The following is a 13,265-nucleotide window of genomic DNA, read 5'->3' as shown; positions in this document are numbered from 1 at the left end:
CCAAGTGTTCATCAGCAATACTTTATGTAGGTCTCACAAAATTTACAGTTAAAAAAGTAGATTCACATATTTAGATTGTTCTGGAAATACTCCATCTGCCACTGTAGTTTCATGGCTCTAGTTTCTTCACTAACTAAATCTAGTGCAGGTGTGTTATGTCTTCTCCAAAATGCTTAGGACCAGAGGCATTGCAGAGTTTAGAGTTTCATATTTTGGAACATCGGCACAGACTTTATCAGCTGGATTGATGTAAGGCTTAAAACGTTTTGATTTTGGAACATTTTGTATTTTGGATTAGAGATATTCAACTTACAGTGGCTTTGTACCCAAAGCTCTGAGAAGGTCAGTCACTTGCCCAAGGTCACACATTTGCCCATGACGGAGGGTAGTGGTTGTGCTCTTAACCACAGTGCTAAGATCGGGGCCATAGCAAGGACAGCCACCTCATGCTCAGACCCAAGTGCAGAGAAAGATGGCAGCTGAAGGGGCCAGCTGTCCTTACCTGTGAGACGCTTTGGTATTCCTGACGGGGAGATGTCTATGGGGGAGGTGCCCGAGAAGGAAGGGCTGTTCTTGGGACACGTGGCAGGGCTGGCAGGGGACCCCTGTGGGGAGTCTGGCCCGGGCTTCTGGAAGAGAAGAGAGAGCAGTTCCAGAGTGAGGGAAGGGGGGACCTCCAGAAATCTCTGCTCCTCAACACTGAGCAGGAATTCTGAGCCTGTCTCTGTGCCTACTCTTCTTGCTGGCCCAAAGGCCCAGGCCCAGTCTAGGCCGCCCCTCCCACGTGGAGGTCAGCACTCCATCTGCCAGTGTAGTTTTATGGCCTCAGATTCTCTGCATAAAGCACCCCAATAACAACTCTTTTCTGAGGGAACAGAATCTTTGGTCTTTAGCTATGAATACTTGCATGCTGGTTCAACTAACAACTACCTGTCCCTGCTTGTAACTACTGTGGTCATGGGTCTCAGGGCAACACAACATAGAGGGAAATGGTGCAGACTTCCCTTGGTTCTAATAAAGTCACTTAGAGCGGAGCGCCCTCCTTTTCCTGACAGCCCGGTCAATGTTCGCTCTGACAAGGGCGTGCAGGAACAGCAAGGAACGACGTAGAAGGGCCTCAGTCTCTGACTGTGAGACTGCCACATGAATCCTGGAATTTCTGTGCTCACCAGAGAGAAAGATAAACTTCTATCTTGCCTGAGCCACTGTTACTAATGTCTTGGTTTCAACTACAAACTACCTCACAGGCCCCGTCCTGGTTATTAAGCTCCAAGCTCACGGCTCTGCACCCTCCCTTGCGATGCCTGGGCTAGGACTCACAGCCCATTTCACACACCGACAGCCAGTTCTGCAGCAGGTGGTGCCAACGCGGGGCACTGGAAGGGCCTACAAAAGCGGAGGTGCGGCAGAGTTTCCTGGGCCAGCTGGTGGGCTCAAATGAGTTTCTCTAACACTTGGAGGGCCTGCCACACAGGACCCCATCAGGGACTCCTCCTGCCCAGTGCCCCTTCCACAAAGATTTGAGTCTTGGGCCTCTTCCAAGCTCAAAGAGCCCAGCCTCACCTCTGCCAGCACCTGTCAGGGAGGTCTGGGTTCCAGCTCCTTGCCCTAGAACAGGGTAGAGCACCAGGCGGTGGCTACCTCCACAATGCCTTGGGAGTCCTTTTTACCCTTTAGCCACCAAGCTAACAACTGTGCACCCAGGTGACAATCCTTTATATTAAACTTTGTTTAAGTTCCTGGTGTGGTTTGTCTCCTATCTGGACCCTGACAGACACAGATCTCCAGGGTGTATTTTCAATGCTGCCCAGGACCAAAGCAATTTTTTTCTCTCTTCTGCTCAAAACCCTTCCATAGCTCCCACGTAGCCTCAGAGCAAAGTCCAAGCTCCTAAAGATGTCTACGGCCTATTCCCCAGAAGAGGTGAGTATGTCACATTCCATGCCCAAGGCAATAAGCTCACCCATCATCTGACCTTAAGACGGTGCGACTATCTGGGTGGGCCCAATGCAAAAACTGGGTCCTTAAGAGCAGAAGAGGGAGGACAAAGAGGGCAGTCTCAGGAAAAAATGGCACAGAGAAAACCATGTGACTGGCTGAGGAAACAGAAAGGCTTCTTAACACTGGAAAAGGTAAGGAAGTGGATTTTCCTCTACAGCCTCCAGAAACGAACAGCGCTGCCCACGCCCTAGAGTTCTAATCCCCAGCTCTGTCAAATAATGACAAACTAATGGAAGCAGTCAGGGGAGTTTCACTGCGGTGACATCTGAGCAAAGCTCTGAAGAAAGAGGACAGAGCAATGTGCATCTGGAAAGGCAAGGCAGGGAAAAGAATCAGCAGCAAAGGTGGAGGCCCACATGCTGTGCATGAGATGCTGGAGCGGAGAGGGCCAGGAAAGCTCTGTAGATGAGAGGGAAGACGGCAGGCAGGGAGAAGAGAGAGGATCACAGGGTCCTATAGGTGTCTATGTGGTCAGACTGGCCTGAGCTGGCAATGCCAGCGGGTCTGAGCAGGACGTGACATCACCACGGATCACCCCACAGTCATCAAATGACTTTTAAACAGGAAGAAATGGCCTGATGTATTTGGAAGAGAGCAAAGGCCCTCTAACCACAGGCAAGAGCGCATATATATGCGAGCCCTTACTCTGTGGCAGGTAGTACTCTCAGATCTGTGTGACCTGACTCACTTGGTCTTCGCAGCCCACCTGGGAGGCAGGTGTCACCAGGAGTGCATGTCACGGTGAAGCACGACGAGGCCCACCGCCTGCCCTGCCCCCTTGCCCAGGTCAGCGGGCAGTGAGGGCCTTGCGGACCAGGCCGTCTGCCTGAGGGCACAGCCACTGGGTCTGCTCGCCCCTGAGAAGTGTCTGGAGCCCCACTGAGCAAGGGGCACCCAGTCCCCCAGGGAGTGGGCGCCAGGGCTGCTGCTAGGAAAGTGGCCAAAGGGGCCTACCTGGTCTTCGGTGGGGCTGAGGGCTTCATCCTCCTCCTCCCCTTCGCTGCTCAAGACCCGGGCTGCCTTCCTCCCTGGCCTCTTCACTGGAGAGTCACTCTCGGGCACCACTCCATTCCGCTCCTTTAGTGCCACCCTGGAAGGCAGGGAGATGGGGGTGTACGACAGGCAGCATGGGGGCACTGTGCCCAAACACTCCAGTTCCTGCACTACATTCTCTTCCTTTCTTTTCGAGGACACAGTGAACATTTTCTAGGTGTGTCACTGGCACATGTTCTTTTTTTCTTTGATTTTGGTACTGCACATATTTCAAGCCTTTTTAATTTTTTATTTGGAGACAGTCTCATGAAGTTACTAAATTGCCCAGGCTGGGCTTGAAATTGCAATCCTCCTGTCTCAGCCTCCCAGAGTGTTGGGATTACAGGTGTGCACCACCATATCCACACTTCATCATCCACCCACTCCTCCATCCCATCTCTGGAGGCCTCCTCAGTGCCCACCTTGTGGCAGGTGATGCAGGGAGGAGATGGAACACCCACCTAGGGCAGGGACTGGCCTGCAACATCCATATAGGGATCTTTCTTCCAGTTATAGCAGTTTTAGTTGGGCTCATGGCACCCAGCCAGGAATTACACTCCCAACCTCTCCAGCAATGGGCGTGGCCACATGCCAAGTTCTGGCCAATAGGATGGATGTAAGTGGCCTGACATGCATGTAGCCAGCTCCAACTGCTGCCCTTCAGGCTATATAAACCCTAAAGTCAACCCACTCACTTGCTTTGACAATACAATGAGGGCAGCAATGAAAACTGGGCCGGGACAACCTAGTGGCACAGAGCCACCTCCCCATCTTAACCTGCCTCCACACCTCGGAGTCTTCCACAAGAAAAAGGCAACTTGTATTTTAAGTAAGTCACTGTGACTTGGTTACTGTTAAAGCAGCTCAACTCCTCCTCCGATGCTGGCTCTGAGCCCCCACTCTGTGAAGGACACAGACACAGCCTGTCACAATGCAGGGCCACGGCACTGAGAGCAGCTGACGTCCACAGGCTCCTGCACTCACACAGCTCACAGTCTGCACGTACACCCTCTTACTGTCAGTGAGGGGCACTCACTGTATGGAACATCACCACCGAGGACGACGTGGGTTTGTACGCAGCATCTTGGAAAGGGCTGTGTAACCGTTTTGGTGGAAATAAAAGGAGCTGTCAAGCTAGGTGAGGAACGGCTGTCCATTTTGTAACACTAACCCCGGGGGGCCTAGAATAATGCCTGGCACATAGAAGACACTTGATACTTTCTGAATAAATGTATATGACTCCAAAAAGTTAATTAAAAAAGAAAAAGAATGCCTCCCAACATATACAGTGGTATCTCGGTTCACAAACGTAATTCTTTCCACAGTTCTGGTCATGAACTGAATCAGATTTCCTCATGAGGTACAATGTTACTTTATTCAGGGTTCTCAAACAGAGGCAAAATTTTGCTGAACTGAATTGTTCAAGAAAAGAAGTGTTCATAAACTGAGGCACTGTATCACTGTATATAAGCAATTTGCATACATAATAGTCTTACTCTGTCACTGAATATCTATTACACGTCTGGCAATATCCCAGCTGCATAACATGTAACAGCGACCAAAAGAACAGTGCTCAGTATCCAGTATGGGAAGCACCTACGCAGTACTTACGTGCCAACACTGTTAGGTGCATAGACCTCAAACTGGTGCAGATAGTTCTTCTGGGGAGTGAATATTGGAGGGAATTCAAAATTTAAATGTATCTACTTTTCTGAATTGGCTCTTACATTCATCACATGTAACTCCACTGTGAGTACCCATGTTAGACAGACAAAAATGTCTGTACACATGCTAAAGACACACACATAGATTAAACTGTAGCGCCAACTGTTACATCCACAAACTGGAAACAACCTTAATATCCACACACACAGAAATGCTAAATAATTCTGTAGCATGCCCATAAAATGGAACACAAGGTACAGACAAAACGAGATAGTCCCTGTGCTCATGAATGACAAAAAATCTCCTCCAAGTCATAATGGGAACTGAAGGAACAAGGTGATACAAAATGATTTAATTTTTTAAATTAAACCACAAAATGCCAGGTGTGGTGGCACATGCCTGTAATCCCAGCATTCGAGAGGCTGAGGCAGGAGAATCCTTATGAGTTTGAGACCAACTGGGGCTATAAAGTGAGCTCAAGGCCAGCCTGAACTGCACAGCGAGACCCTGCCTCAAAAAGACAAAAAAATTTTTAAAAAATTAAAAAAAAAAAAAAAAAAAATTAAACCACAATAGCTGCATGTGGATAAATAAAGCTACACGTGTATGTACATACAGCCGTGCATACACCAAAGGGGCAGATCTGAGAATCAAGTGTGTTGATTCTAGCCCTGTGCTGAGGGCCTTTGATGAGCCAAGCACTGTTCTATAAACTATCCATCACTGCTCCCTGAATCCACACAGGAAGTCTGACCTAAGTGAGTTACTTTTGCACAGGACAGCATACATGGAGGATGTGAACTAAACCTGCTGAGTCCATGCTCTCTCTGGTAAGGGAACTGGCCCAGGGGTGATGTGACCCAGGCAAGGTATATGGTCAAGAGATGGCCAGTGAGGGGCTGGGGATTTAGCTCAGCGGCAAAGCGCTTGCCTGGCAAGCGCAAGGTCGTCAGTTCGGTTCCTGGTACCACAGAAAAACCAAAAAAAAAAAAAAAAAAAGAGATGGCCAGTGACTACCTTCTGTGCTCCATGGAGAAACTCTGGTCTGGAATGAAGCCAAAACGTATAGAATTAGAGCCTGGAAGACAAGCTTAATAAGGCCCTGGATCCAGCTGTGCTTGAAGGTAGATCTGCTCTTTGACTTCCAGGGCTTACATTTAAAAAAACAAATTCTTTTGCGGAGCTGAGACTATTTGAATTGGGTTTGCAAAACCTGCAACCAAAAGCATTCAGACTATAGAAGGAACACCCCACATCCTGGCACTTTTACGTACTTCGGAGGGGGCTCTGTCTCTCTGCTGCTGCTGCTGGTTTCCTTCTCAGGCTTCTTTGCTTTACCCTCTTTTGTGGGGTAGAAAAAGGACCTGCAGGAACATAAAAGGGGAAAAAGGGAAATGACTGCAACATCAATATTCTTCTGATCCAGTGGTGGTGAACCTGTGGCGTGCGTGCCACAGTGGCACACAGAACCCTCTCTGTCCCAAAGAAAAAGAGAAAAAAACAAAAGAGGAAAAAGGAGACAGAGTAACCTAAGTAACTAAAGGTGCTGTCATCCAGGACTGACTATCCTTAAATTTCTCAGAAACATACAACCCAGGATTTGTTTAAGCCACTGTGTCCCAGGCTTCTGTGGCGGCATTGTCTAGGTCTGGCTCTGTCTGGCATCTGCTCCCTTCTTCTGTAATGTTCTCTCCATTCTCCTTTGGGGGTGCCTCTTCCCCTATAACTCTCTCGGTACGCAGGATATGACTGGCCTGATCCTTTACGTATGAGCAGACATGGACACATGACCCAGGCCTGACCCACCTGTGCACCGCACACCTGTGGCCATGGTGGCGGGGTCAGAGACATGTGCAAGGCCCAAGTTGAAGCATGACTCTAAATATTGCTCGGGCATCTAGAAGGACACTCTCTGTCCTTCAGCATTGCTAATTTGGGGACAGCCTGCCTCAGAATGACAACATCAAAGATAGCAGAGCTGAACAACAGAGACAGAGCCCCAGTGACAAAATTTTGATGACCAACTAGGCTGAGGTCATTTATTCCAGCTTCCAACTGTGTAAACCAAAAAATTCCCATTATTTTTTCCCGAATGCCAACTTGCATTAGCACGGGGTTTCTTAACCGAGGCATCACTGCCAGTGAAGCTGGAGCCTTCTTAGCTGGGAGACTGTCCTGGGCACTGAAGGATGTGTCTGACCCATGCGTGACTTTTCTCCAACAGATGTCGATGGCAATGGCAAACCCTACGCCCCTAAGTGTATCAACCAATAATGTCTCCAGATAGTCTGATAACTGCCAGATATTCTGCGGGGTAGGGGTGGAGGGGTGAGGTGGGGGGCTAAAGCACTTCTGGGTAGAAAGCACGAGACTAGAGTTTCTGTCCCCTGCAATCAGAAATGTTTTGGTTAATGTGCTACCCGTCCCCCATATTCCACTTGCCACTTTCCCTGCTATTCAATTCCTGGAAATTCCAATTTGAAGTCTAACTTCATTTATTCTAGGAAAGGCACAGTTGTGAGGCAAAAAGAGGAGGCGCTTGGTGAACACACATGGGTTCTTACATGATACTCCGCTGCATGATGGCGATAGCACTCTCCTTTCTGGGTCTATTTTTCTCTCGTCAAATGTTCCTGAAACAGAAATCCAAAGAGTTGTCAAGGATTCTGTTGTTGCAGAGACCAAAAGACACACACACACACACACACACACCCTTTCTTCAAGGGAAAAAACCCAGAAGAACAAAACTGCAATTTCCTCTTCAAGAAGTCTAGTTTTTATGAATCAGATGAATTTGCGTAGGACTTACTAGTGAAGAATAAAATTTCCAGTTCAGAGGAATAGGGGAGAAACCTCTACTATCATATGGAGCCTGTTCTGTTTTGTTTTTTTTTCACCCAATATGAATGATTCAGAGGACTTCAGTTTATTTTCAGGAGTTTTTCCCCTTCTTGGAGTTAAGTTTTGAGGTTTTGTTTCACGTAACTATACAATATCTCCAAATGACCAGGAAATGTGGCAGTTTATAAAATTATATTCACTGGTCTACAACAGTCAGCTGCTGAACAACTTCAAAGATCCATTAATTGAAACAAAGAACAACATGGCAGCATACTACTATGTTATGTAATGAATGAAGAACATCAGTGTATCTGCCTGTCTATACACAGAACACCAGGCTGGGGAAAAGAACAGCGATGCTGCCATCCTGGGGGGAGAAGTCACCGGTGAAGACTTATCACCTATCCTTCCATACACAGAGCCACCTGAAGACATTACACATGTGAAATAGGATTTTAAAAATTAAATATTTTTTAAATAAATCTATTAATCAAATCAATAAATCACTAGCTACTAAAAGCAACCCTGAAGAAGGTTACCTCAGGTCTACAGAATATTTCTATCACTCCCCAAGAGTCTAACAACACAACTCAAGAGGTCTATGAAATTTGATAGGGAAGTAATTATAACTATTTTTGTGAACTTCTAAGTGGAACTAAGTCTTTCCTTCCATTGTAAATTTTGGTAATAGGCTGAGAAGTCGAAGCAGAACCTCTGGGGAGGCTGCTAACATCTTCTTTGACCCACAGGGTTCTTCACCATCTGAACAACATTCTTTGTCCACAGCAATATTCATCTCTGCATCTGCATTTGTCTTCTACGGCCCTGGCCAGCGCAGCACTGCTGCCAGGAACCCTGACCCAATCTTAGGGCCATGTGCGGAACAGGCAGCCAGCCAAGGGTTTACCAGAACATTTCTCAAAGAAGGGTTAGAGACTTAGCTGCCAAAAGGCTGAGGGACAGGGACGGAAAGGTATATCCACTATCCTGCCCACTTTAACGAATGCTTCCATGGCTAGGAACTTTACACGCTGTTATTCAACCTCCACAACAACTCTATTACACACAGACAATGAAATCGAGGCAGAGAGAGGTAAAGGGACCTCATTCAGGTCAAGGACCTTCCACCCTATACCTGCCTTCTTCACAGTTCACCTCTTGACCACGAGGCTGAGTCACAAGAGAAGAAGAAAGAACTGGCCATTTATCAGAAAGCTAACTTGATGGTGGACAGGTCACTCACATTTCAAACCGTGTCAATCTATCCCAGAGCTTGCCCTTCAAGGGAAACGTGATCATCCTCACTTTCTACATGACGGGACTGAGGACAGAGGGGGAACAGCGGGGGCTCAAGCAGGGCCTTGAACCCAGGTATGGCTGGCTCAGAGCCCATAGTCCTTTCTCTTTGCCCAACTGATTGGGTCAAAGTTGGCCTCTTAATACTGCTGGGCTGGTGGGCAGAGATCCCTGGCCCACACTTATCAGGGACTCCTGCTGTCTCCATCAGAATGGCAATCCCAGCTTCAGGGAATTTAGTCAGCAGAGACACTCACATAAGGGTGAAGGAGGTAAAAACAAACTTCCTGCCTGCAGGAAAAGACTAGCAAGTGGTGGGATGGATGCCTCTCCCAGAACTAGCGTCTTCAGTGCTGCCACAACCATGTTAGAATAGTACGCAGAGTTAAAGCTGAACTAATGATGGCTAAAGACAATAGAATTTCTTTGTGAGATGATAAAAATCTTCTAAAATTCAGTGTAATAATGACTGCCACTCTGAATCTAATAAACCAATGAACTGAACAGTTTAAATGGACAAATTGCATGGTATATGAATAATAGCTAAATAAAGCTGTTACCAAATAGATGAATGAATAAATGATATCAAATGAAGATGGAATATTACTCAACAATAAAAAGAGTGCTATTGTTATCCGCAACCAGGGTCTCAGGACATTAAGCTAAATGTAAAAAGTCTATCTCAAAGCTTACTACTGTGCAATTCTATTTATATAACATTTTCTAAATCACAAAGCTAGAAATAGAGAACGAATCAGTAGTTGCCAGGGGCTGAGGAAGGGGTTACTATGAAAGAGGAAGCACTGGGAATTCCTTTGTAGAGAAGGAACTGTTCTATATTCCTATTGTGAAGGTGGTTACACAAATCTGTAAGGGTTCAAACTGAGCAGACATACAAACACACAAAACCTGAGCAAGCATAAAGACTGCTGAAAACTGGGCAAGGTTGCTAGTCCAGTTAAAAATACTGTATCAATGCCAACTTCCTGGTTTTGATAACTGACTACCGTCATATAAGATGCCATCATTGGGGGAAATGGAACATACCAGTTTTACAACCTTGAGTTTGTAATTATTCCAAAATAAAAGGTAAACAAAAAGAATGAAGGAACACTCCATGTATATTAGTACACAGAAAGAAATCTTAGATATATTAAGTAAAATCTTAAGTAACAGTAAACAATAAAGTAGGCAGAACAGTGTATAATAGCTGATTTTGTAAGACGGGGAAAATAGTATTGCCTATTATTTGCAAGTACAAACTCTGGAAGGAAAACCATTAACTCAGGTGGGAAGAGAGGTGTGCACTAGACTTTTCATTAGGATAGAGGCATGCCCTGATTTTATTTGTCCACCATGTAAATTGTTCAATCTTTTAAAAAACTAGTACATTTAAGCTCTAAGTAACTTTTCTGTAACCCTCCCACACACACACACACACCCAGTCTCTCCCCTCTGCTTGGCTTTCTTGCTTGGCCGGCTGTGCCCCCTCAAGGCTAGGCTGGAGCACCACTGCAACCTCTGGACGCCTCCTGGTACTTGCTGCAAGGACGTTCCCTTTTCTGATATTCTGTGTGATTAACTGGTACCTCTCTCATCACATATCTCAGGTCGACCCTGCGCTATCGTGATCACGTTCAGAATTTATCTTTCTGTGTGGTACCCTGGGGAAATGGAGCTGTGCCCAATCCGCCCCATCTCCAAAAATTATTTCCCCCGAATCAGACATTCTTTACACCACTTTTGCGGTTTCTGTCACTACTGTGTGACCTGAATTTTCTTTTTTCTGTAAGACTCAATATTTTACTAATTGGGGTATTTACTAGGTACTATTACTCCAAGTGCCTTAAATCCTATCACAAGTCATTATAGCTATTTTATAAGTAAGGAGATGTGGGCACAGACAGGTTGAGCAATTTATCCAAAGTCACACAGCCTCATGGATCACAGAGCCAGGCTTTGAAGCCAATGTCCCCAAACACTAACTATGCTGGGGGAGAGGTTTGGGATGAAAGCGGTTCCTAGATTTTTCGGGTTAGTGAGATTAACATCAGCAGGAAGATGTTACATTATCCAACCTCCCCAGGGTACCACAGGGTCCCAACCTGATGAGGTGGTCTAAATTTCTATCCTACTTTAATGACAAGGAACTGAGGTACAGAAAGAATAAACTGCTTGCCTCAAGTCACCGAGCTCCTAGCAGTAGAGGGGAATTCAATCCAGGTAATCTAGCTCCACATTCCCAGGACTCACACTAAACAAAGAAACTTCTGTCATTCCTCTACAAAGAACAGCATTATTTGTCATAAATCAAATACAGGGATAAAAATAAATACAAAGAACAAAACCTGATTACCAAGTTCTAGTCAGGAGTGTGGGCTGCTGAAGGCTGGGAGCGCTGCCCTGCATTGGTTCCAAGCGGTAACTAGCCAAGAACGGGAGGGGTGTGGAAGACGAATGGGCTCAGTGCCCTGGCACGAAATACCATTGCTGTGCAATGCTGCTTACGTTTGTACCTCAATTCAAAGCCCCATTCTCCAGCCACTGCCCTCCTCTTTCCTTCCCCAAGAACTCAACCCCACCAGTTCCTTCTTGGGCCTGTGAGCTTGTGGTAATGGCACCTCCTCATGTTGGCCCTGCCCCATCCTTGTGCTCCCTTGCGCTTGCTTCCTGTGCTTTGTCACTCACCTGGCAAAACCCCAATGCTGACTGAGCCCACTGTCCATCTACTCCACGCCTGTACTTGCAGAGCTACTAACTGTGCCAAGAGCCGCCAACAGAACACTGCACTTCCCTGATCCTTTCAGCAAACTTACTTGCTCGGAATGGAGTTCACAACTGCTTCTCCAGCTGCCAAACCCTCCTGTCTTCACTCTCAGCTTAGAAAATGGAAGCAGTCAGGAGAAAGGACGCAAACTCCCACTTCCACATCCACATGCGCAACCACAGTGTGCCCAAGTGCTCTGACTTCCTGTGCAATTACTTCGGGCATGTCAATAGCGCGCTCTGTTCATGACCAGCAGATGCTGGGAACAACCTGAGCATCCTTCAGTGATAACAGGTGAACAAATGCCTCCACCACACAAGGCTTTCCTCTGCTCACAGAGTAATGTTCTAATGCAGTATGTAGTGAAGTTTGTACAAGGACAGTGATGGACAGGGGGGAGGGTAGGTCACAAAGTGGGTGGAAGAGGACAATTTTTAGGGGTAATGGAACAGAATTTTGATTGTGGTGGTTATGTGGTCTACTCTTAGCTTAAAACTCACAAGAAATCATTTACACCAAAAAGAGCAGTATTTTAAAAGATACTGGGGAAAAAAACCCCAAAACTTGGAGTTTCTGCTGACTCAATGCTTTTGCTTACACAGCAACCTCATGCAAGTCCCACTGGCTGTACCTCCTCACTTGAAATAAACTCCCAAGTCCTCCAGGGGACAGATAAGCAATTCCTCACCAACTCACCAGCTTCTTTCCCTCAATCTGTTTGGAGTAACCAAGTCAGCTGTCCAGTCTTCCCAGCAGCTGCTGCCCCAGGCCTGGGGTGTCTGGACACTCCCTGACATCAGGAAGCTCTCTCCTCACAAGCCACCTCCTCACGGAGGCCTTCCCTGACCACCCTGGCCAGGAACACAGCCCCTCCCCTAACCCACACTATCCTCACTCTTTTTCTATACAATACTTACTACAACCTGATGTTATAAGAATTTGCCTCACTCTCTGGAAATTGCCCTCTAACATAACTTTCTGCAATGACAGAAACGTTCTATGTGCTGTCCAACATGGTAACCCCTGCCACATGTGACTTTAGACCATTTTAAATGCAGCTAGTTTTATTTACTCTTTCAGGTTCTTACACTAAGGAGACAATAGAATGTTTACACATGTGGGTCTGATTTATTTCACTTATGAGTATGGTCTCTAATCACATCGTTTACCTATAAAAGCCTCAAGTTCATCTTTTCTTATAGCTGAGTAATACTCCACTGCATAAAAATACCACATCTTTTTATCCATTCCTCAGTGAATGGGCATTTGGGTTGTTTCCAAGATTTAGCTATGACAAATTGTGCAGCTATAAACATGGGTGCACATATATCAATGTGATATGATGTTTTTAATTCTTCTGGGAAAATACACAGAAGGGGAATAGCTGGGTTAAGTAGGACTTCTAATCCTAGTTTTATGAGGAATCTCCACACTGATTTCCACAGTAGTTTCACCAACCTACACTCCCACCAGCAGTGGAGAAGGGTTCCCTTTTCCCCACAGCCTCCCTAGCATTTGTTATTGGTTAATTTCATAATGATAGCCATTCTTGCTGGGGTGACATGGAATCTCAGTGTTGTTTTAATTTGCATTTCTCGAACGATCGATGATGCTGAACATTTTTCCATATATTTATTTGCCATTACTACGAAAGGGAAAGAAA

At 46.2% G+C, this 13,265-nt stretch overlaps 1 protein-coding gene across 3 annotated transcripts in view; it reads right to left on the bottom strand.

The window, feature by feature from the left end:
• Nucleotides 1-13,265, bottom strand: part of Lig1 (ligase I, DNA, ATP-dependent) — a 41,568-nt gene that overhangs the window by 26,401 nt on the left and 1,902 nt on the right. For 2 of the 3 annotated variants that reach the window (XM_005414923.2, XM_005414919.2), the window contains exons 2-5: nt 7,263-7,331; nt 5,973-6,062; nt 2,956-3,091; nt 503-629 (exon numbers count right to left, since the gene is read on the bottom strand). In XM_005414923.2, coding sequence (XP_005414980.1) covers nt 503-629; nt 2,956-3,091; nt 5,973-6,062; nt 7,263-7,279 — 370 coding nt within the window. In that variant the 5' untranslated portion in view covers nt 7,280-7,331. Of the gene's footprint in view, nt 1-502; nt 630-2,955; nt 3,092-5,972; nt 6,063-7,262; nt 7,332-11,651; nt 11,728-13,265 lie in introns of those variants that run through there. The other variant, XM_005414920.2, reaches the window with a different exon arrangement.

This window comes from Chinchilla lanigera, unplaced genomic scaffold, assembly GCF_000276665.1.
Source record: "Chinchilla lanigera isolate Chin_1 unplaced genomic scaffold, ChiLan1.0 scaffold00208, whole genome shotgun sequence".
Lineage (NCBI taxonomy): Eukaryota > Metazoa > Chordata > Mammalia > Rodentia > Chinchillidae > Chinchilla > Chinchilla lanigera.
Note: the sequence above shows the minus strand (reverse complement) of the source record. Positions and strands in the feature narration are given on the sequence as shown.